At 43.1% G+C, this 23,053-nt stretch overlaps 2 protein-coding genes across 9 annotated transcripts in view; one reads left to right on the forward strand and one right to left on the reverse strand.

Moving 5' to 3' along the window:
* TBCD (tubulin folding cofactor D) overlaps window positions 1-17,914 on the forward strand; it is a 116,012-nt gene extending 98,098 nt beyond the window's left edge. Inside the window, exons 34-40 of the mRNA XM_082067354.1 lie at window positions 4,466-4,587; window positions 5,481-5,558; window positions 11,089-11,178; window positions 11,935-12,022; window positions 13,509-13,618; window positions 16,351-16,435; window positions 17,524-17,914. Coding sequence (XP_081923480.1) covers window positions 4,466-4,587; window positions 5,481-5,558; window positions 11,089-11,178; window positions 11,935-12,022; window positions 13,509-13,618; window positions 16,351-16,435; window positions 17,524-17,538 — 588 coding nt within the window. The 3' untranslated portion in view covers window positions 17,539-17,914. The remainder of the gene's footprint in view (window positions 1-4,465; window positions 4,588-5,480; window positions 5,559-11,088; window positions 11,179-11,934; window positions 12,023-13,508; window positions 13,619-16,350; window positions 16,436-17,523) is intronic.
* Window positions 12,275-23,053, reverse strand: part of B3GNTL1 (UDP-GlcNAc:betaGal beta-1,3-N-acetylglucosaminyltransferase like 1) — a 97,228-nt gene continuing 86,449 nt past the window's right edge. For 3 of the 8 annotated variants that reach the window (XM_082067363.1, XM_082067357.1, XM_082067364.1), the window contains 2 exons: window positions 18,454-18,542; window positions 16,447-16,692 (listed from right to left, as the gene is read on the reverse strand). In XM_082067363.1, the coding sequence (XP_081923489.1) occupies window positions 18,462-18,542 (81 nt within the window). In that variant the 3' untranslated portion in view covers window positions 16,447-16,692; window positions 18,454-18,461. Of the gene's footprint in view, window positions 12,860-13,708; window positions 14,016-16,446; window positions 17,241-17,529; window positions 17,660-18,453; window positions 18,543-20,057; window positions 22,470-23,053 lie in introns of those variants that run through there. The other 5 variants (XM_082067360.1, XM_082067361.1, XM_082067359.1 and 2 more) reach the window with 5 other exon arrangements.

The raw sequence follows: 23,053 nt of genomic DNA on the forward strand, positions 1-23,053 counted from the left end.
TTTAGTTAAGAAGATGACCTAATTCTCATTGGAGCCAGATAGAAGTGCAAGGGAGGCTCAAAGTGGAGAGTACTTACACTTGGGATTATACAGTGTGTGGTGAATTACGTTTAATATTTAAATAATTTATATATTAGAATTGAGGTGTTTTATAATGACTTATGTTTCAAGCTATTCTATCAAAGCCCGTAGTGCTCTTTACTGAATATCCAGGGACTGATTTAAAACAGTAATAGAAAATTTTAAGAACTGTTGCTATTAAATCCATGTGAAAGAAGCAGATTCTTAAAAATCTTGGATAAAGGAAAAAGAATATTCGAGTATGTGTTCTTGCAGTAACCTGTGTGTATTCTTGTGATCTCCCCTTTCCTCCCTCTCTCCCTTAAAAAACATATATGCACACATGGACATAGAAAGTTAGAAGATTCTCAGATACTGCAAGATAATCTGTGTTCAGATGTCGATTTTTCTTTAAATCATCTTGGGCATTAGTAGGAGAAAGGCTCTATTGTAATTCAGTGGTCAGTGGCTATTTTTCCATGGTTAAAATCGCTCTGCAGTATATTTAGCAAGAGTAGCTCTTTGTTGTGCTTTTTAAAGAGATTTTCTGAAACGAGCTGTGTGGGATCTCAGAAACATTTGGGTGGCAGCGCGGTTGCTGGCAGAATTGTAGCTCCCGCATTTGAAGTGATCTGGAAAAGCAGAATATGTCATTCCCTCTGGGATTTGGCATTCTGCAACATCGCCTTCATTCAAAGGGCACTTTCTCTGGGTAAAAGAATCTTCTAATTATATATCTGGCCCACAATAATGCATATTTCATATGGCTGCATTAAAAAAAACCTCCTCTCAGTATATGGAGGTCAGAACTGCACAATGGTGTTCTTTCTGCAGCTCACAAACCCTGTAGTTTCAGGAGTCGGGAGATAATTTTAATATAATTTCATGATTGTTCAACTACACTATATTTAAAATGTTGTTGAAGCACAGAATGTCCCATGATTCTCCTCCCTCCACAAAGAGTGGAAACTACATTTAAAAATGTTATAGAAATTTTAAGTAAAAACTTTCCAAAAAACCCACCAAAAAACAAGAGAAAAAACCAACCTATCTTGGAAATGAAAAGTTTTCTCTGGTCAGTACCAGGATTCCAGCATGAGGCGCCAAAGACCTGGAACAACTGGAGTGGCCAGTGCCAGAATATCTGGTGAACGTGTATGTATGTTAAAGCACCTGACAAACATTAAAGCCTGCCTATGGCAGACGGATGTTAACATTATGCATGTGCCAAGTACATTATACAATTTATGTTTTACTTTCCTCAAAACGGACTCATTGCTATGACTGTATGTACCGTTTGGAGAAAATACTGGGCTTTGAGCAGCTGTGTTAGTTCTTACAAATGAAAATGCTGGGATGTTTGAAGATGATGTTCTAAAACACCTGGTAACCGCGACAGCTTATGGACATGAATGCATACTTGGATTGAAGGAACAGGCCCCAAATCCACAGAATCACAGAATGGACTGGGTTGGAAAAGACCTCAGAGATCATCAAGTCCAACCCTTGGTCCAACTCCAGTCCATTTACTAGATCATGGCACTAAGTGCCATGTCCAATCTCAGTTGAAAAACCTCCAGGGCCGGTGAGTCCAGCCCCTCCCTGGGCAGCCATTCCAATGCCTGACCACTCTCTCTGCAAAGAATTGCTTTCTAACATCCAGCCTCAATTTCCCCTGGCAGAGGCTCTTCCTTTCTCATCCCGCCCCACTGACTTTTATTTGCTCTGTCCAAGATAGAACTGCAAAGAACCAGAGCCCTGAGGTAGATTGAGCATCTTTGTACCTAATTTTTGCTGTGTTTAATAAGAACAAGGTCATTCTCAGGCCTCCTCTGAAATTCTTATCCAAAGTTGTCCCAGTTCCAACCCATTAACCCCCTAATTTCCTTTCTGGGTCCTCATACAACCCCAGGGAAAGGTAAATGTTGCACCTTTGATAGAGTGTGAATTCTGTGTTCTGCAGAGATGAGGAAGAAATTTGGAAATGCTCTTCTCTGCAAATACTCATGAGCAGTTAAGGTTAGAGCTCAGATATTATCCTCATAGGTTATCTGGAGAAAAGGAGTGTTCACCTGAGGAGAAATACGGATTTAACCTGTTCATGTACCGTTATCTTGTTATGTTAGAAGCTCTTCCAGTAAAGTTTGTATGGCTGGCTATTTGAAAGACATCCCATTTTTCAATCTCCTGGGCAGGTAGCTGATGGTTCATCCACACCTGTACTTTTATTTTGTTTCATTACTTGCTAATGAAGAAGTGCTGTCTTCATTATACATTTCTTTCTGATTATCCTGCTACTCTGTCTCGGTTTTGCACAGCTTTGGAACATCTGTGTGTAGCTGTGCTGCCCTTCTCTTTCATGCCTATTCTTGCCTTTTCAGTCATTTGAATCTCCAGGAAAAGCACTGAGTAATTCAGGTTTCTTCAAAAAACGGTGCGAGATCTGCATGTAGTTGAAAAGACAAAAGAATTAGGGGAGAAAATTACATGGTTAACCATGCATGTTTTAAGAGAGACTTGACGCAGCTGTGACCTGTTTTCTGCTTATAATTGATCTCTGCTATTGTAAGGTATTAAGAAAAAAAATTAGTCTTTATTTGTAATGGTCTTAAATGCACAGATTGTTTTAAAGGGTAGTATACAAGAATTAAGCAGGTTTTAAATGTTCAGGAAATCTGTCTTCCTTATAATTGTATATCCTCTAAAGACCTTTCAGTGGAAGGATACTGTTTATGCTTCACATCCAGAGAAATGCACCGACGATACTTCGGCATATGAAAGAACCACACTCAGGTCAATTCAGTGTTTTGGTTTAGTATAGCTGGCTCTTAGAGATGTTTAAACATTTTCCACTGAGATTTGATTACCATTTTGAAACGCAGAGGAACTGAAAAAATCTTGAAATGGCTTGACCCTTTGAAAGGAACCTTCCTGCTCCTGCGCTGCCCAGCGTGTTTGCCTACAGAGCGAATGGTCAGACTGTGCTGGTCCCGGGCGGTGCGGATTCCTGGGCCGGCTTGTTTACAAGTAGCCAAAGCTTCTGGAAACTAGTTCAGAGTTTAGGCTCACAGATAACGTGCTTCTTGTTCTTCTGTGCTGGTACACCCATAAATGTTACTAATATAAAATTTAAGTTAGATAAAATATTTAGATAGACGGTCTTCTCTTTTGCTTTTAGGAGGATATTTGTGACTCTTCTCGTACTGATGTGTTTTTTCTTTTATTGATAAAAGGGTCAGTCTTCTGAGGGAAGCCATGTATGAGCTCAAAAGCCATGTATGAGCTTCAGAAAGAAAATCCCCACTAACTGTATAGGCTACGTATTGCTTCCAGCCCTCAACAGATCGTTACTTAACACTTGCAACCAAAACTGAAGGGAGTTTGTACTTCAAAACTGATCTTCCCACCTTCCCCTCCCACAGCCCCCTTCACTGCACCCCAGTTTCTGGGGGTGTCCTCAACTCCCACCCCCTTCCCTGGGCGAGTCCCCCAAGCCCCGGCAGGACCCATAACCCTTCACAGCAGCCAGGATAATTCAGAAATCTGGTGACATTAATCCCTGATGAGATACTTTCCTTGGGGGTTGTGGAGTCTCCTACTCTGGAGGCATTGAAGACCCGCCTGGACACCTTCCTGTGTCACCTCATCTGGGTGTTCCTGCTCCATGGGGGGATTGCACTGGATGAGCTTTCCAGGTCCCTTCCAACCCCTGACACTCTGGGATTCTGTGAGGTAGTTTCTGTAACCAAAAACCCACCATTTTTTCTTCTTGTCCCCAAGAGAAGTCAATATTTTAAAAGGTGAGCCTGGAGACTGAAATTCCACCCGGGTCGTGCTGCCGGGGCTGTGGGATCCCGCCCGGGCAGCTGGATGTGGAACTGCCGCCTCCTCTGCCGTCTTCCCAAACGGGCTGATTCACACAACAGAGTCAAACCAAGAGTCATTATTTCTGAGCTGGTTTTAATTTTTAACCCAAGTTTACTGCTGGTTTGTGTGGCCTGAGCCATGTGCCCGAGAGCTTGCCTGCATTTTTCAGTTACATCAGCTTGTTTAATAAATATTACCTCTTGAACTTCTTGTTTATTCTTTAACTTTCAGTGCCATAACAATATTATTATTATTTGAAGTAAAGCAGGATAATCACAGTGGTTTGGGGATGTTTTATTTTGAGAGAAAGAAAACAATGAACCTTTAATGTGGTCTTTTTTTTCCTACAATGGTTAAAAGGAAAAAAAACCTTCCTTGAAAAAGGATTAATGACAGTAAAATAACCATCTTCCTGTCAAGTGTTGATACTGAAGTTACACTTGGCCGAGCGGTGCTGGTGCGGGTGCACAGCTCGGTCCGGGGGTCACGCCATCCCGTGCCGTCGCTGTTTGCTCACTCGAGGTTCCTCCTCTCGCAGCTCAGATACTCTGCCCAGAGCCTGTTCGGCTACATGAAGATAATCCAGAACGACCCCGGCGCTATGGAGAGCTTTTGTGAGACGCTGCTGAAGGTCTTTGAGGACAACCTGCACAATGACCGGTAACCTTTTCCTTTTGCCTTTTCATCTTTACCAGCAGGACTGTTTGAAGTCAGATGTCTGGCACACCTTTTTTAATACGCCTAGAGCCATGTCAGTCTGCTTTAATGCGGCTGTTCGGTACAGCGGTACCTTTGGTAGAATATTTTGCATTAACTATATTCTAATATTGCTCATAATGTGATAAGCAGCAGTTTTCATATAACGCAATGTTAGGGATCGTATATTGGTGCACACTTCCCAGTGCAGTCCAGCCCGCATTTCCTGCAGGTGCCGTGTTTTCACACAGACTTAAAGTATCATTTTCTTGTCAAGATTTTTCCTCAAAGGCAACTCATTCTGCACAATGAGATTAATTTCTCTAAGCCTTGCTTATCAAACGTGCAAAAGAGAAAACACTCCTTAGGGGAAAAAAACCCACGACTATTAATAGAGTTTTCAGTTTTGTTTCTTGTCTCAGCTGTTGAAATAGCAAACATGGCCATAGTTACGCAGCTGACACATTGAGTATTGGTTCATTTGGTAATTACCTGTAGTGAGAAGGTGTTGTAGCTTTTGAAACATTTTGTGGAATATGTTGTTTATACACTAGAAAATAAATTAATATTTTCTACTGCTGTTAATTGTGTTTTCAGGACCCTGCAAGTTTAAACCAGGCGTGTTGTTAATTAGGTGTTTTTCCTCTGGCTGTAGCGGAACGTCCCCCTCTCAGCCAGCAGGATGATTGAGCCAGCACACACAGGTTACCGAGCAACCCTCCTCTCTGCAAATTAGAGTTCTGATTTAAATATGTGTAGGTAGAGAGGAAGTTTCTTTCTTTGCTTCTAATTAAAAATAGTGTATATGTTTATGCCAAGAAGTGTATTTACACTGTTAAATTATTTTCTTTCATCAGGGTGTCTGTACCTCTCCTGACAATGCTGGACCAAATGCTGGCAAACGGCTGTTTTGATCTGTTTACCACGCAAGAGAAGTAAGTTGCTGGAAGTCTTCTTTGTTGATTTTCCACCATGCAACAGGCCTCTTAAATCTCACCCTGACTGCTGCTCTCTAGATCTGGGTCCATAGGGCTCTACTGTGTGTATGTGGATATAACGCTTTAGTTTTCCTGAAGCGGGGCAGCTGTGATAAATTCCAGACCAGACAGTCTGAGAAGGGTCTTGATAAAATCTGCGCCTCTCATATCATTGTATGAGTTGGTTATTGGTTCGTTGTTTACCAATGAGCACGTTAATTGAGTTCAATGTGCACGTGTCACCTGGCAGAGCTGGGCCGGTGTCGCTCCCCTCGGCTCCTTTGCTTTCCCGCTCCCCACACGCCTGCTGTTCGGAGGGCGCTCCTGTTCACTGCCAACCTGTAGCCACAGCATCTCCTGTTGCGGTGCTGCTCTTGTTAAAGTGAATATCTCCAAAGAAATTGATTAAGGTTCTGATAGGAAGACTGCAGAAGGCATATCCCAGCTTTCCACACCGAGCTCAGTTGTGGAAAGTATTTAGTTCAGGAATGGATCAACATGAGTAAGATATTCCAGTGTGCAATCCTGCTTTTTTTTGCAGATGTTTCAGAAGGAAATTATTTTAATTTCAGTAATATTACAATATATTCCACAAAGGCTCCCAGGCAGCATCTTGGCACAACTACAGCTATTTGCAGAACTGTACAACGTGACTCCTACCAGCACGTATACTAGATTTGGAATCTTGATTCAAGAATTGCTCACAGCAGATAAATTTGGAAAGCTTTTATCGCTCTAGGAGCTTGAACTGAGTCTACTCTTGTTTTCAAGTGTATATTTAGATAATCTCTCTTAAATTGGCAGCCTGATTTTGAATGGGAATTTCAAACGAGTCAGATATTGACAGCTGGAATGCATATTACTTGTTTGGTTTGGTAACCATGCCAGTGATGTGGGACTTCACACAGGCTCCAGGTGATAGATTATGGGTGGAAATTCTGGGTCAATCTGTGTCTCCCACGTGCCAGGTCGAACAGAAAGCCTGGGGAGGCATCACTAAGGCCCCAAATCATCCAGGGGGATTATGAGGGGAGGGGGAAAAGATTTTTAAGCAGATCCAAATTTATTTGCTTCCAGTTTGATGATGAAACCAAACCAGGAAAGTAAAAATTACACAGCCCAGTGGATCATTCTCCTGGCAAAGGAATGAAATGTTGGCATGAAGCGCAAGAACTCGTTACCGTACGAAAGCTCTGCAAGGCCAGAGCTCTGGACAGTCTGAAGACAGCTGGAAAGGGACAGGGAATTTAGTTCCTGCATGTGACAGTTTTTGGTGAAATAGGTACCTTGTGGTCGAGAGATGATCATATAGAGTCTGGCTGTATTAGGGGCAGGGTGCAGTTCAGAAAGCAGGCTCGCTGCTGCTGAGCAGCCTTCCTGGTGCTTCTGTTCTCCTGCAAACTTCTTGCTGGTCATGTAGCAGAAGAGAAGCTGGGAATGAAACATTAATGTTCCTCGGGGTGTTTGGCTCCCATTTCATCTCCTTTCCTCATTTCTTACCACATTGCACCCAGTGGAGTTTTAGCGATGGAGCTGTAGGGTGTCTGGCATCAGGCTTATGCCCACACAGCTGCTTAATAGTCAGCTGTCACATTATAAAAAACGTATTTGTAAATATATTTTGAAGTTTCAAATGGATGTTGTGCACTACCCTGGGTCCTTTTTTCTAACAAAACGTGAGCTGTCCAGAGCAGGTGTCATTCAGCCAACGCTGCTGAATTTAAACAGGATTAACGGCTGTTGGCTGGATCAGTTTGATGTTCATTAGGAGCTCAGTGCTCCTCTTAAAGCAAATTGCCACATGGTGTCACTCCTGCCCCGCAGAGGTGGGACCCACCGGGCATCTTCCTGCCTCTTCACACCCTGTAGCTCATGGAGCTTGGAATACACAGCTCAGCATCTCTGGTGGTTCTGCAGGTGAATTTCAGCGTCTCTGACGCTCTTTGTACGGCTGGTCCTGCGATCTCTGTGCGGGAGGACAAGCGGATCGCTGGGTGTTTCTCCTCCATTATCCCACTGTGAATGCCCCTGTTTGAAGTGAGGTTCGTTTGTCACGTGTGGGTCACTCCTGTGCCAGGGCCCCTGAACCTGCCAGCCGGGAAACCAGGTGTGGGGTAAATACCCATCCGGTGGGGTTTGAAATGTATCGGCTTTAGTATCACTGGGGTGATCAAAAGATAATCAGAATCAGCTTTTCTTTGTTGTCCTTGGCTTAGTTTGAATATTGTACAAAAAGAAAAGCTCTGCCTGACGTTTTTCTGGCTGTTCCTGACGCTGGTGTCAACCTGCGTGTCCCACGTGAGCGTTTCCCCTCCCTGCGCTGGCAGGAACGGTTCGTATTGCTGCACGGGCAGTGGCATGAGAGCTCTGTTCCAAGTTCAAAATACCTTTCGTCCAGTAAAATTCAGCTTGAGGTGGTTCCTTGACCTGGGAAGCAGGGGGGGAAGTGGGGAAACCCATTGATTTCTGGCAGGTGTCTGCTGTGCTGAAGCCCTGGTGTGCCTGTAGGGCCGGTTACTGTGTTCCCTCCCACCCAACAGGGCACCGGGTTTCAGCTCAAATGGCATTTCCTCTCTTGTAGCACAACCCAAAACCTCCCAATTCCATCTCAGTGTACATGGTGAATTTGTGGAGCTGTATTAATAGTCCTGTAGGGAGTGCTAATTAATTAGAGAGGCTGATGGGGAGGCAAAGGGCACCGTGCTTGAAGCAGAGCTGTTGTAAATAAAGCAGAGCACATTGTGCTTTTTTAAACTCACCAGTGGCTACTCTTTAATATGGTGGTAGCTGTGAGCTCCCTGCTGGCAGTGAGACAAGGGATGGGGAGAAAAGAGGAGTGAACTGAAGCCGCTTGCAAAAGCGGCGCTGGAGGGTCGTGTTGTGGTTACGGCTCCTGTGGCACAGGGGCTGTTCTGCTGGGCTGGGGGTGGGCGATCGCGGAGCCGTTCAGGCTGCCGGGGGCTTGATAAGCTGCTCCTTCCCTGGAAAGTGCGGTAGATGGGCTGATGTTCACACTACCATGTGAACAGAGCAGCCTTCGAATGGCGACTCAGGATCTAATGGCAATTCAGGATCTAATGCTTGATGGAGCAGTCAGCAAAGGTGGCGTTTCCTTCTCTTGTGTGGATGTAATTTACATATTCAGTGGAAGTATTAATGTGTTGTACATGTAGAATATTTTTCTGGTGGTCTTGCAGTGTTATAAGCTGATATGTATCCCCACTGACCTCAAACTAGTGATTTCTATGTATTACATGCTCCTGTGTTGTTTTTTTTCTAAAGCAATTATATTAAGCTATCGCTTAACAAACCATGAAGTGAAGAGCAAAGGGCTGTCCTGGCCACCGCGGGTGATCTCAGTTGAACTGGTGAAACTCAGGTCACCTTTAGGAGGAAAAAGCGGCACCTTTTGGCAGTGCCGCGTGTGCCCAGTTCACATCATGTGAAGCCCCGAGACTGGTCCCTTTCCCCAGGTGCTGCTGGTTCTGCTGCCGCTGTGCCCGCACAGGAGAAGGAATTTTCTCAATTTCCTTTCAGGAGGCCAAGCTATTTGAGTCATCTGAGATCACACGTAGGTTCAGTTTTGTTATTGCGTACGTGAACCTGGCGAATGACAGAAGTGCATCTGTTTTAAACACCAAGTACTGCACAGAAGGTTACGTGCATTGAATTTATTCCAGATGCTCCTGTTCCAATTGGTCTCTTTGTTGCTCTACTCAGCGAAGTCCATGTCGTTGAACCAATTTAAATCTCACCTAATTCGCTGTGTTGCTGTTGTTGTGTGCTGAAAGCCAGGCGTGCACCGCAGCTGTTGCCACTAATTGTCTGCTCAATGCCTGCGTGTGATTGGGGGTGGGAGGAGAAAAATCGCACCAAGGTAAGAAAAAACATCCCTCCTTTTGATATTGAGAGAGCAGATACGCTCTTCCCTCTTCTACCCAGACAAATCGGTGTCCGTAGACACGCACACACACATACACGCACACACACACACACACGCACATACACACACACACAGCCTCACTCATGTGTCTGTCGTTCCCATCGTGTGTCTCCTGTGGGCACTTTCCTGCGTATCTTACTCGTTAACATTAACGACAGTGGGAGCAGCGCGGAGGTGGCCGCGGGCAGTGGATGGCAAAGAACTCGCTCTTTAGCATCTGATGGAGCTGTTGTACATCAGCCCTTCCAGACTCTTTGGTCCTGAGAGCTGCTCTGAAAATGTCTTATGAAGCCTCAATAACAACATCAAATACCTGGCAACTTTACTCTTTATTTACTCTCATATGGTATTATGGACAATACTGAGACAGCCATCGACTGACTCTTTAGCTTAATGGCTTCATGGTTTGTTGGTTAGTTTTTTTAACCAAGTCAATATTTGCCAGTATATGTCAGTATTTCGTCAAGATTTTTTTTTTATAAGTAATTAAAACCAGTAGCTCTTGCCTGGAAAACTATTCATAATAAGGTGCATTAACTTAACAAAACATCTCGTCACTCCTACAAACCTCTTGTTTTTAATGTTCTGGTTGTCAGTGGGTTACACTGCACAACTTTTTGAGTAGTTTGTATCCACAGCTTTGAATCACGGTAGCAGAAAAGAAACGTTAAGATTTTTGCTTTCAGCTTCACATACAAATCCAGCGAGTTTTCCACAGTGTGCAGTCTAGAAGTAGTTGCACTTAGTAGACAAATATGAAATAGTTCCTTTTGCATCTATGGCACTTCAGCTTTGAGTGTAGCCAGTAAAAGATTAAATAATTTGTACTCTAATAAAAGCAATATTCCCTCTTTACTTGTCTTTACTCGATCCTTGGAATACGCCAACACTTGTGTTTGTACGAGTGTCTGGGAAAGCGCTGTGAGAATCACGTTTCCCAGACTGTGTGGAAGAAGAAAAGAATTTGCTAAATATATTTAAAGATGGTTTCATGACTCGACGCTTAACAGAACTGTGAGCCCTGTGTTTAATTAGGTTGTCTGGAGTCGCCAAAGGAATTTGGGCTGTGAAGTGGTGGAGGATTTAAGAACAACATTCAGCCCCTTTTATGTAAAGTTTGGTCGAAGAGCTTACGGAACAACCAACGCACCGCAGTGGGGCACAGACTAATTGTTATTTGGCCTTAGAATATTTTAATTCCTGATGTAGTATCTCTGATCATACGTGGCTTTGTTGTAAACACAAGCTGTGGCATCACGCATTTACTGAACCTCTTTGGATACATTGAGGGCTCAGCACACAGGCAGTAGCAATGGGAACAATTAATGCAAGTGTCTTCTCTGTAAAAAATGAAATAATAATTAAAAAAAGGCCCAGTAAGGTGGTGGCCAAACTCACCGTGTCTTTACCAAAGGTCCAGAGTGTGTCTGCGCTGTGTCTTCCCTCTCCTATGAACGTTAATTTGGAATCTTTACAATCATTAAACGTGTTTGAAATTTTACCGAAATCTATTGCTCATCTTTTCTTTTCCTTTCCCATTTTCAGCCCCCCCTTTGCAGTGAGGTTGTTCACCCTTTGTAAAGAGGAGATCAGAAGATCCAAAGCCATCCGGAAGCTTCGCTCCAGCATAGGAGTGTAAGTTGATGAAACCGACTCATCTTTTCTCTGCTCATAAAAAGTGACGAGAATTGAACTACGGTACATACCGATGGAACAGCCACGTCTGTTTCATGTGAAATTCAAATGAAAAATGCACACAAACACACGTGATATAAGGTGGTGATCGCTTTGTGTATTTCTGGGTGGTTGGGGTACAAACATGCAAAGGATCTGATAAAACTGAACAGCCCCAAAAATGTTGTTGCTGTTCTTAAAGACGCAGCGAATCATTTGCTTTTTGCTTGGAGAGAACTTGACTCGGTGCCAATGCAAATGACACGTAACTGATTAGATCTTATACGTGCACTAAAAAGAGCTGAAAACACCTGCAGAATTATGATCTGGCTTTAGGGTACAAGCCCTCAGTTCAGACAGCAACGTCAAAACAAACACGTACCGGTAAGGAAAGACAGTACTGGGTGAGGAGGGGAAGAAAGACAAAGCATCGCAAAGCTGAGCCAAAGTTCATTGGAAAAACCTGGGAAAATCACTCAGGTCTAACAATGTCAAGCAATGATTTTTATTGACTTATTTTCACTGTTCTATTGGCAATACATTCACAGTGCAAGCGAACCTAAAACGGGACGCTGCCCTTGTGTTGTTCACTCACTGCGCCGCGTCTGCGCAGCCCCGCGCGAGAGCTGCGCCCACAGGGCTTCCCAATGTGCTGCTGCAGTCGCAACGCACGCAAATCCCGCACAAGATCCATTTGGTTTTTCTTACGTTTTCTAGGTTTTGTGGCCTGATTCAATTTCAAGGAGACCTGAGAGAGAAAGTTTTATTTCAGCTGTTTCTCTTTCTTTGCCATTCATTTCCTGTAGTAAGTATTGAAGACAATGTATATTATCAGTAGTTTTATTTAAAATTACTTTCCAAGGAAAAAAGTGCACAAAAGCAGCATTGTTTTGAACAAATGTGTATAGTAGGCTTTATTTCTCAGTCAGTGAGGGGCAGCACCTCCGCTGCCACAGGCAGCCGTTAACCTGCAGCTATAGTAGGGTTGTGTACGGGAAACAACCAGGAGTAATTGCGGGGGCACATAACAAAGAATGTGAAAACTCATGAGGGCTTGAGAACAGCTGGAACACGCGTGTCTGGCCAGAGCAAACCCACCGTGTTTGTTCCAACACTGATTACTTTTTGCTAAGGGTAAAATCATACGGTAATCAGCAAAGTTTGATACTTAAGATTTTTAGTCCAACTGTTTCCATGTTGCGTGTACTTGCTACATGAGGAATCCTTTGCAGGAAGGGCACAATGTAAGAACTGAAGAGAGATCACTTCAATTTCATGTTTTATTGGTATTCTACATCATGTTTTATTTCTACAGATGGGAGAGTGTAGAGTCTTGCATCTGGGTAGGAACAAGCCCAGGTTCCAGTCCAGGTTGGGGAATGAACTGTTGGAGACCAGTGTAGGGGAAAGGGACCTGGGGGTCCTGGGGACAGCAGGGTGACCATGAGCCAGCACTGGGCCCTTGTGGCCAGGAAGCCAATGGTACCTGGGGTGGATTAGAAGGGGTGGTCAGTAGGTCAGAGAGGTTCTCCTGCCCCTCTACTCTGCCCTGGGGAGACCACACCTGGAATATTGTGTCCAGTTCTGGGCTTTCTTTGCTTTCCTTTGGTTATCATCATCATCATGCTTATATTATCATTTCCTTGAAAAAAAAAAAGAATTAAAAAAATCCCCAAATTAGAATTTTTTTCAGTTTTCCTGTCTTCCACGTAGTATCTTTCTAGACCTCGTACTTTAGCAACCAGCCCAACTGGCTTTTCCTGTGCGCACAGCAGCATCATCGCTAAACAGCGCTCTGGGAAAAATACTTGCAAATTAACTGCTTCCGGAAGCTGCCGTGTAAAAAGCTCCTGTTACCCACATCAGCATCTATCTCCAAACAGTTTTCTAAAGTTTTGCTGCCTCTTGATCTCCAGATGGGAAATCTGTTTTGTGGGCCTACAGCAACCAAAGTTAGAGCCAGGCCTTGGCTCTGCGAGGCATTTCAAGGGAATACATGCGCCAGTTGGGCCAGTCTCAAACATGTGAATTCATTCCCTGTGAGGGCCAGAGCTGTGGCCCTTCGTAATCTGAACTCCTGCAGAAGTTTAGTGAAAATACAGCGATTGTAGTAGCCTGAATTTCCTTGAGGTGCAGAAGCGGAGTCCCTTGGTGCAGCAGGTGGCTGTTGGAGCAAGGATGGGCTGAGATGGTGTTGCAATGACTGTCGGTGTGAGGAGCCAGTCACCCTGGGCTCTGCCACGCAGGACTGGGGACACTTTGCTCAAAGTTCCGCTGCCTCTTCCCCTCAGATCCGGAAAACAACAGCCAGTCAAGTTTATGAGATGCTGATCACCTACAGCGACGTGGTTGATCCTGCCACCATGGAGGAGGTTCTGACCATCCTCAGCGATACCAACTGGTAAGTGAAGTTGTTGCCAGATAGTAATAACAGCTGAAATAATTTCTGTACCACTGAAGTTAAAGTCTGTGTCTTTGCAAGCTGGTGGTGAGGAAGCTGTAAGAAACGATCCTGCTGTTTTAGCTCTTTATTGCTTCTAGGCCAGAAAAGTATTGCTGAAAAGAATTCTTCTGTTCTAACGAAATACCTAGTGTAGTGTCCCACTGGAAGGGGTATAAAATCACCAGCAGATAAGCTAAAATATCCATATTTTTCTAACAACATAAAAAAGGAGGAGATCTTGGAAAACGGCCATGAAACAGAGACCGGACTGCGCAAACAACCTTGAGCCGCACAGACAGTTTCTTGGCGTTTCTGAGCACTGGCAGGATCCGGGGAGAGGACGGAGCTCTGCAAGCTGGGAAACAACACAATTGGCAGAACAGCTGAAATCCTCCATGAAATGTAATTGCTCAAAATGCTACAAACCTTGTATTCAAGCAAATATTTTGAATTGGAACAGTGTAGCTGTTTCCCAAGCATATGATTGCATAAATTAAACAACCACTTTTCTATAACGTAATAGTTTCTTTGACTTGCCGTCTTGGCTTCTTCCAAGCACGGGGGGACCAGTCTCATTCCCCAGTGAAGGGGCAGGAGCAGCTCGTTCTGTCGGCACCTTTGGAGGCCGGAGGAGGGAAAACGCCCCAGGATTTTGGTGCTGCCTTTCCCCCTTCTGCAAATTTTAGCCTTGCGCATTATAGTCACCCGGAAGAGTTTCATGTCTTGGATATAGGAGGAAATACAGAGCTTTAAGACACTAATTAGTTGATTCGTTTTGCTGCTATGTTAAACATTTTTCCTTGCTACAGACAATTCTAGTAGCCCCAAACTCTGCCCCACGCAGTGGTCAAAGTTAATACATGAGAACAGACAGGTATTAAAAAAAATATATAATTTATTTAGTCATTATATATTGTCTTTTGTTGATATTTCATGGAAATAAAATTAACCTCGACATATTCAAAGAACAAATACACCTTAAGGTAGTGGTTCACATGTTTTCAAACTGCGTGCTTACAGTATTTAACTTTTATTTACTTTCTAGTTTATTTCTGTGCTTGAGCTTAAATGACTTTATATTTGGTAAAAGAAAATTAAGTTTGTCATTGTAAGGGGGGGCTCCTGCTGGTTTTCTGAATTTTCCAGTACAACATTAGAAAAAGAATCTCAGATTTGAAGAACTGGGTATCAATCAGCAATTCTGCCTGTTGGTGATATGACTTGCTTAGCCGCATATTGATGTTTAGTCCTGTGTTAAGTCCGACAGAAGTTACAGAAAGAATTTGTTAATAGAAACAATGGAGTAGGGTTAGATTACTGCTGTCACCAGGGAAAGTTTACAATTCCAAAATGAGAAGGGGTGCACACCGAAGTGCTGCAGACAAAGCAGCGGCACAGCTCTGCCCCTGAACGGGCTGCTAAAACAAAGCAAAACACTTGCTAAAAACCACTTCAGAAAACGAAATATTCCATTTTCACCCCGTTGTTTCTCCGGTGTGACCGATGGCCTGTTCCGCTCTGTCTCGGGTCAGGGCTCGCTCCGATTTCCCTGCTGCAATACGGCCAGTGTGCTGACATTAAAGATGAAGAGCTAGTTTACTTAAAACTTAATTGTTTTATCTTGGTGGATTTGAACTGTTTACAAAAGCAGATATTTGAAGGCATTGCTGAGTGTCAGAGGGAGATGCTCATATTGAGTTCTCCCAGTGCTGAAACACCCTTAGTAAATTCTGAGGCACAATAAGCATTAACAACAGGAAGCCAAATGGAAATTAATATTTGGGGGAGATGATAATGAGTGGCATATGCATATTTGTTCTTTGTTGGAACTGTAGAGTTTATCCTACACTTGTACCATTCAGAGCTTAAACAAATTATGCTAATAACTTTTGTTTAGCTATGGAAGGGGTCCAGTATTAAATATGATAAATTGTCCAAGGTGTCCAAGGTCCAGGTTATTTCTAACTTGCCTGTTACGCTTTTCTCTGTAGTTTTAGACTCTGTGTCTGTGCTAAGCGTTACAGTCTTCATAGCCTGTTTACAGTTGTTACTTAAGGAAAACAAAAGAAATCAACTGAATTGGTGAGGAATAGGAGCAGCATTCCAGGCAGCCGTAGATTTTTACAACATGGAAAAGAATGCTGTCTGTGTGGATTTTTGGCATTTGAGGGCTTTTTGTAACCCACAGTTCTTGAGGAAATTATCTCACGGACATCATGCTATTTCAGAAACTTTTTACAAGACTCACAAGTCTTAGTTCTGGATTTTCTATTTTAGGGAAAAGCTTCTCGAGATCGTAGAATGTTCTCCAAATCCAGTGACATGTTTTTAAAATCCTGATATGAAGTTTTCTAAACCAAAAAGGAGCTCTACATGTGGAGAACTTCTAGTCAAAAGGGCTGAATAAGTGCCATTTTTTGGAACACAAAAGCCTAGAATAATAATCTTGGATATTTTACTAGTAACTGTCACTTCTGGAAGACCTGCCGAGTACTTACAGTTTATCTGGCTTCAGGTGGTACAGAAATGTAACATTGTTTTTAAAATGTGACACAACAGAAGCTTTTGCAATTTGAAATGTACATGGAAGTATGTATGTATACATAGGAATTTAATCATCACACGGACAGCTTAAGTTCTGTGCATGTAGCCAACTTCAGGTTTTAATTTTGGAATTATTCTTCTTGCAGGGAAGCGGAATTGCCTGTCGTAAGAGAGAAACGCAACTGTCTCTGTGACCTGATGAATGTGCCCAAACCGCAGCTGGTGCCCAAGGTAAAGTACAGAAATGTGCCCGAGGGGCTGTTTAAAGAAATAGAGTCATGATCACGGTGTTCCCCCCAATCCACCGTGTGCTCCTGTCCTTTACTGGTCCAGGGAAATATCAGGGTGCCCCAGGAGGAGCTGGAATTGCTGAGGACTGCGGGCTCAGGCTCTTCCAGTCATGGTTCTTGCAAACGTTGCAGACTTGCAGTGTGACATGAATGAAATAATACACAACAGATGTTTCCAGAACTGCTCGTCTGCCCTTTCTGGGGAAAGAAAAAGGATAAAAACTTCCCAGTCAGTTTCAACAACAAAATTATCTTAGGGTTGTGGAAGCCACTGAATTCTAACACAGCCTGAGAGGAGGAACAGAATCTCAAAGTCAATATGTTTAGAAAAAGACAGACAATATATCCAGATGTAGGTCCCATTTTGTTTTAATGCAGGTAGCCCATCTCCTTGGAGAGAGAAGCCTGACAAGTTCGGAGACAGCTGTCTCTACTTATTCTTCTGTTTGTATCAGCCAAATCTACACGCAGGTATTTCAGATGGAATTGTTACAACCAGCATCATGTGCAGTCTGGAAGGGATGTGGCTCAATTGGGAACTTCACCTTTTCCTCCTCTTTTAACATGAGGAGCTAGTATGGTGTTTAGCAAAAGAGTCCAGCCTGCACCTGTCAGAGTTCTGTTAGAGTCACTCAGAGTGAGACTGAAGGTGAAGGACTTTTCACAGCTGTCCAGATGTTCCTACTCGCAGCCAGTCTGTGCGCACACAGGAGTGCACAACACTGCTCCTCAGGAGCTCACCGGTCCTGAGAACAGAGGAGAAACAACAGAGGAAGCCAAGCAGAACATTATGAAAAGGTGAATGAAGTTGATATGAAATCAACACTTATCATTCCTTTAAAACTTGCACAAAAAGTTTGCTGAGGGTAGTTAAAAATTCAGGTGATACAAAGGACTGTAAATATTACAGCTTCATATGTCTATATTTTCTTCTCCATTTCATTTATGTAATTACATGGTTGCGGTGCCGTTAAAGCAGCGATAGGTGCTGCTCCAGGTGACCTCTCTGGTTCCTTTTCTCTCTTGTAGAGTTCAGCACAATGAATCTCCAGGCACCCGCTGCTGCTTTGGGAACTGAAGCTCCTGGTTCAGGTGCCATCAGGACCGACGGGTTTGTGCTCAGCATCCTGACAAACGGGATGCTCAGCCTGAGCCGCCAAGCGCGCTGTGTGACAGAACAACCGGCAGCGACGATGTTGTAAAGCATTCTGCAGATAAGCCAGATGAAGCAGCAAAGTACTCATCCTGTTTTCAGTTTTTAAAGTAATTTTCTGTAGCCACAAGATGGCGTTTCCCTTCACGTGTCTGTCACCACTGGCCCGGGTTTCTCAATGATTTATACTTGTGCAGCTCTGAATGGAGCCATCCAGCCTGTGCTCGCTGTACACATATAAACTATTAAACCTGACTTGCTGCCTTAGTCTCTTAAAATAATTGTTCTTCAGAGTTAAGCACGGCAACACTTAGTGCTAATGAAAATCTTCCTGAACATAAAGTATCTTTGTGGGTAAGCATCATTCTTGCATCATAATTGAACAAAAAATGCAGGTTTCACTTCAGGTAAAGTCAAAGCCTCTCTTACTATCTCTTTCTACAACTAGTTCGAGCAAATATGTTTGTAGTAAATGAGCAGTAAGGACTAAGCGTTACTTTTTCCCTTGAAGAACACTGAGGTGACTCAGTACCTCAAGCAACTGCCAGGAACTCAGACCACATCTTACTGACTCTCCAATGGAACGGCTGTAACAGTTATCTTTAGCAAGACTAATTGATGGGGAGGTACGTGCACAGGCAACATGATATTCTAATTATACTCTGTTATTTGATAGTTATAATTAAATCCCACTATCCCAGCGCTTCAAATAGAACAGTGGCTGTGTGTACAATAGTATTCTAAACCTCTGAACACTTCAGTTCTCATACGCACAAAGGATAACTGATTTAATATCGCTGCTGTACCTTGGTTTTTAGTTAAAGTGGTAATAATCCATCCCCTCCTGCAAGTTCAGCATGCTCAGGTTTGCTTCAAATGTTCCACCTGTCAAATCCTGGGAGGGAAGAAAAGGAGAATTAGATGAACCAGACAAACTCATTTCAGGTTGTAACAGGTTTTGGCAATTTGGTTCTTCAGACCACAAAACAAAATCCCATTTGCAGAACCAAACATAAATAAACCAAGGCTCAGAACTGTTTCCAATCAAAAATTAAGTGTATGTTGAAAAATTAGTGTTCAAATTAATATGTTGGGGGGATACGGGATGACTCATTCTCATGCTGCTGTGCAGAACACAAGGACTGCAGTAAGCGCAGCTCTGCAGGTAACTCAACATTTTGTTTTGTACCGCAGGCGTTTTTCAGAGAACAGACCAAGGGAACCAGTTTGACAAAACAGCGATTTTTGTAGATTTTGAACAATTATTAGATTGTCTGCTGAAACAAACCTTTCATCACGCAACTGAAATATTTTGCGCAGTTAAAGGTGTTTCCTTTTGAGCCGCAGTTACGCTATCTGAACAGGATAATGGTTGGCAGGTTGGCTCCTTGAGTGATCTTGCAAGGCAGTGATGTCATTAAGAAAACACATCAACTGCAGCATTTCTGAGCAGTTAGAACTGCTTGGGTCTTCCCAGAGTCCTTCATTGTACTGATCTTCAGGACTATCACAAAAAAACATTAATTAAAGCTCATGATACTATAGGAGGCAGGTAAAGAGTGTTCTGTTGCTTGGCCCAGAGCAGCACAGGCCAAGTTTTAACAACACCCAACCATTCTGCGACTGTTTAGGGCAGGAAGTTACAAGAACAGAGTCCAACTGCAAGGAGGTGGAACACTAGACTTTGGCTGGAGTAGCAGGATTCAAAAAGCTGCTCTGGGATCTTTAATGAAGCTGAGTGCAGAGGCGAAGGTTTGTGTCTCACAGGAGGACTGTCCGGCCGGCTCCCAGCTCGCCTTGGGCCAGCTGAGCTGCTCATAAACCTGCTCAGGGTATCGGGTGCTGTGGGGAAGCCTTGAGGAACGCGGCCACCTCTGCCAGCAGGGACTCCAACAACAAAACACGCTGACCTGTCTCCTCCAAGCCCGTGCATTGTTTCTGCTGCCTGAATTGATATCAGAAAGGAAACACCACATGAGAACATTTCAGACCTCTTGCCCAAGATCACAGATTAATTCCCCCTTTTCCTGTGTGATTCTCACCGACCTGCCAAGTTCTTCTATTTTCACTGGCAATGCCAACACAATCTGACCCAGAACTTCAACAAAACCCATAACCACCCGTCAGAAAATTCATAATTGAGCTCTGATGTTGACTAACCATAAAAAAGGAATCAGAAGGCTCCACCTACCTCAGGTACACAACTTCTCCTCTCAGCGATAAGGCCCTGATTGTGAATGATGCCGAGTACTATTTTATTTTTTTTTTAACTTCTTGAAATCAAGAGCACTTACTTGATGGTATTTAATACTTTGAAGGACTGGGCCCTAGTTTTGCAATCCAGTTAAGAGCTCAAACTGGTCCATCTGCAAAACTTACCACTCATGTCAACGGGGAATTCAGCTCAGACATGCAGGCCTTGATTACAACCTTTAGTCTCCATTAATGATTTCATAAACCCAAGTTAGCACATAGGGTATGAAACAGTTGCGTTTAGCCTGCTGAAAAATCAACCTGCTCTGAAGAAGGGTTTAAAAAATACATATAAAAGAGCCCAGATGCTAAATTAAGCAGGAGAGTTAAAACCAAATCTTTCGTTCCCAGAGCACAAGACTGTGGTGACAGAACAAGGCAGGGTTTACAATAACTGCTCTAACAGTAAATTTACTGAAAACTTTATACAATCAAACCAGTTTAATTACCGAGACTGAAAAATACAAATCCCTTTCAATTCAAGTACTTGGAATCCCGGCCAAACCAGGGCACAATACGTGATTTCTAAGCATTTTGCTTCTTTTACCTCAAAGCGAGAGAAAAATACACCGAGCAGACCCTTAGGTGAAGTGGAGCTGCAGGCGGCCACACAACTGACGAGCTGAAGCCACAATTTTATTCTCTTCAGCAAAAACTTCCCCAGGCCCACACCCACAGAGCAGAATTTCAGCTGCAGCCCTTTGTGAAGCCGTTTTAAAATGCAAACTGAGCAAAGATCTCACAGGATGACTGCTTTTCCAACAGGTTTTTATAAGGTAACAAAGTCATGCCAAAGCCAGCAAGGGAGGAACTGCCTGAAAAAAATAAACAAGCAAACACTGCTCCAAGTACATGGCCAGCAGAGCCCATTTTTGCAAACAAGCCACTCACTAAACATATCTCATCTTCAAAATTCGAGCTGCACATAAACATGCAGGTTTTTGTCTATCAAAACTAAAAATAATCCCCTACCGTGAACAGCAAAATATAATAAGGCCCCAGGACACTTTCTTCTTCAGAAGGATGTTGATGAATTGATGTTGGTAAATAATAAAGCTAAATTTGGAAGCCTGAGATGTCCAGGAATTTGCTAATGACTTTTGTTGAAGGAATTAGCTAAGAGGATCTCCAGCTAATTCTGCCTGACATAAACTTCCAACAGTTCCGTGCTACATGGAGCAAGGTTCTAGTTGCACCGCCAGCTGTCTACACATAAAATGTCCTTACATACACGGGCGTTTATGTACATTCGCTCCCTGCGTGACCTGAAACACAGAGCTGGGTAAAGCTACTTGCCCTAAATAGTTTGAAAATCCAGGCCACGTGTAGCCTCCCAAACACATGAGGTTTGGTTTTGCCCCCATGATACGCACAGGGACAGCACCTGAAAGCTGTGCAGAGCAATCCTATGTCCCAAATGGACATTGGCCTAGGACTTCAACTTGGAACAGCAATGTTGTTTGCACAGTTTGATTTGATAACAGTGCAGTCTTAATATTTTAATATGAAATATTTTTAAATTTAAATATTTTATGTGCTTATCCCCATCCTCCATTCCCACTTTCAAAAAGCATGTTGAAGAGGAAATGTAGAAATGGTGATTAAAGAAAAGCAAGTGGGAAGTTTAGTTTTCAGCCGTTCAAACCCCATCTGTAAATACAGCGCGGACTAACCCTGGGTCTGCACAACATCCACACACATGAATGAAAAAGTTCAATACTCTGCTCTTCTCAAACCATTTAGAAACCATTTCCTTTAGTGGTTAGAGGTCTAGAAACCTGAAAGCTGCTACAGACAGGATACCTGAATATTTTAAACCACAGGACATTTATCAGCATGTTTTGTCTTGGCAAAAGACTAATTCCATCACAAAACTACTGAAAACTGTGGCCATTTCAATCCACCCACAACCTTGCTGTATTAAGGTGGAGATTTCAGGGATTCTGACAGCTTCCACAATGACTCCAAACAGCAATAAAACACAGCAAGTATGACAACGGCTGAAGAGGCTGCTCAAAATGAGCTTTAACATCAGCTGCGAAACCCAATAGCAGAGAACAGGAGGGCTGAGCAGCGTTGGCTCTGATTCCTTGGTCCTCTAATTCCTTTTCTCTAGCTTGACATTTCCTACACTTTGGTACAGATATATTTACAGGTTTCTTTCCTACGTGGGTGTGGTTTCTCAGGTGATAACAGGGTATTAGGTACCACTAGCACAAAAATTTGGTTTCAGTTCTTTATTATAAATTTGTTTTTCTAACCACCTGATTCTCTGTCTTCATAATATTAAAACAATACCATGGTATAATGACACAGGTGTACAGTGAAGTTCACATTATTAACAGGTATCGGTATAATTAAAAACAGTAGAGAGAAAAGCTCCATTAGGGACTTTCACTCTGTTGTTATGCAAGTTTCTTACCAGCACTTTCTGCTCTGGCCAATGTTTTGTTTTCGGGTGTACAATGCTGCTGGACCTCCGCGGGTCTCTTCCAACCAAAATGGTTCTGTGATTCTGTTCTTTATCTCTGCACTGGGGTGGTTTTGCCATCAGCTCTTACAACACCAACTGTGTAATTCAATCACGAGTGAGAGGGACAAGGAGAGAACTTGCCTGCGGTTTCTAGACATTTGGCTCTATACAAATGGCTATCGACTGCCTTACATCCTCCTAAAAAGTGAGTTGCTGCAGAGACGGATTTTTAGAAGCAACTTTACAAACTCTGAAACTGTATGAAGTAGGTCAATTTTTATTTCTAAAGACAATACTACATATTACTTAAAAATACTATGGCCTATAGTGGTCTGTGACAGAAGACGCTCAGTGGCTGTGAGCAGAACATGTAGTGAAATCATAACTGTGGCCATGAGTGGAAAATATAGTGAAATCACAACTGAAGTCACAGAATGGAGTTTTCAGGCAAGATGTTGTATAATAGTCTCATTGTAAGGGCTTCACAAATTAAATGTGCTTTGTAACAGGTTGCGCAGATGTTTTGTCTAGGGACTTCCACCCACCATTATATGTAGTATGAAGAATTAAATTAGTTGTAATATTACTGGCTTATCCAAGAGTTTATCAACCAACAGCACATGATAATGCCCCAAGGTACTTTCAGTCTGGCTTTACAACTCATAGTTATGATCTCAGAG

The sequence above is a fragment of the Streptopelia decaocto genome (assembly GCF_964273445.1).
Source record: "Streptopelia decaocto genome assembly, chromosome: 16".
Classification (NCBI taxonomy): Eukaryota; Metazoa; Chordata; class Aves; order Columbiformes; family Columbidae; genus Streptopelia; species Streptopelia decaocto.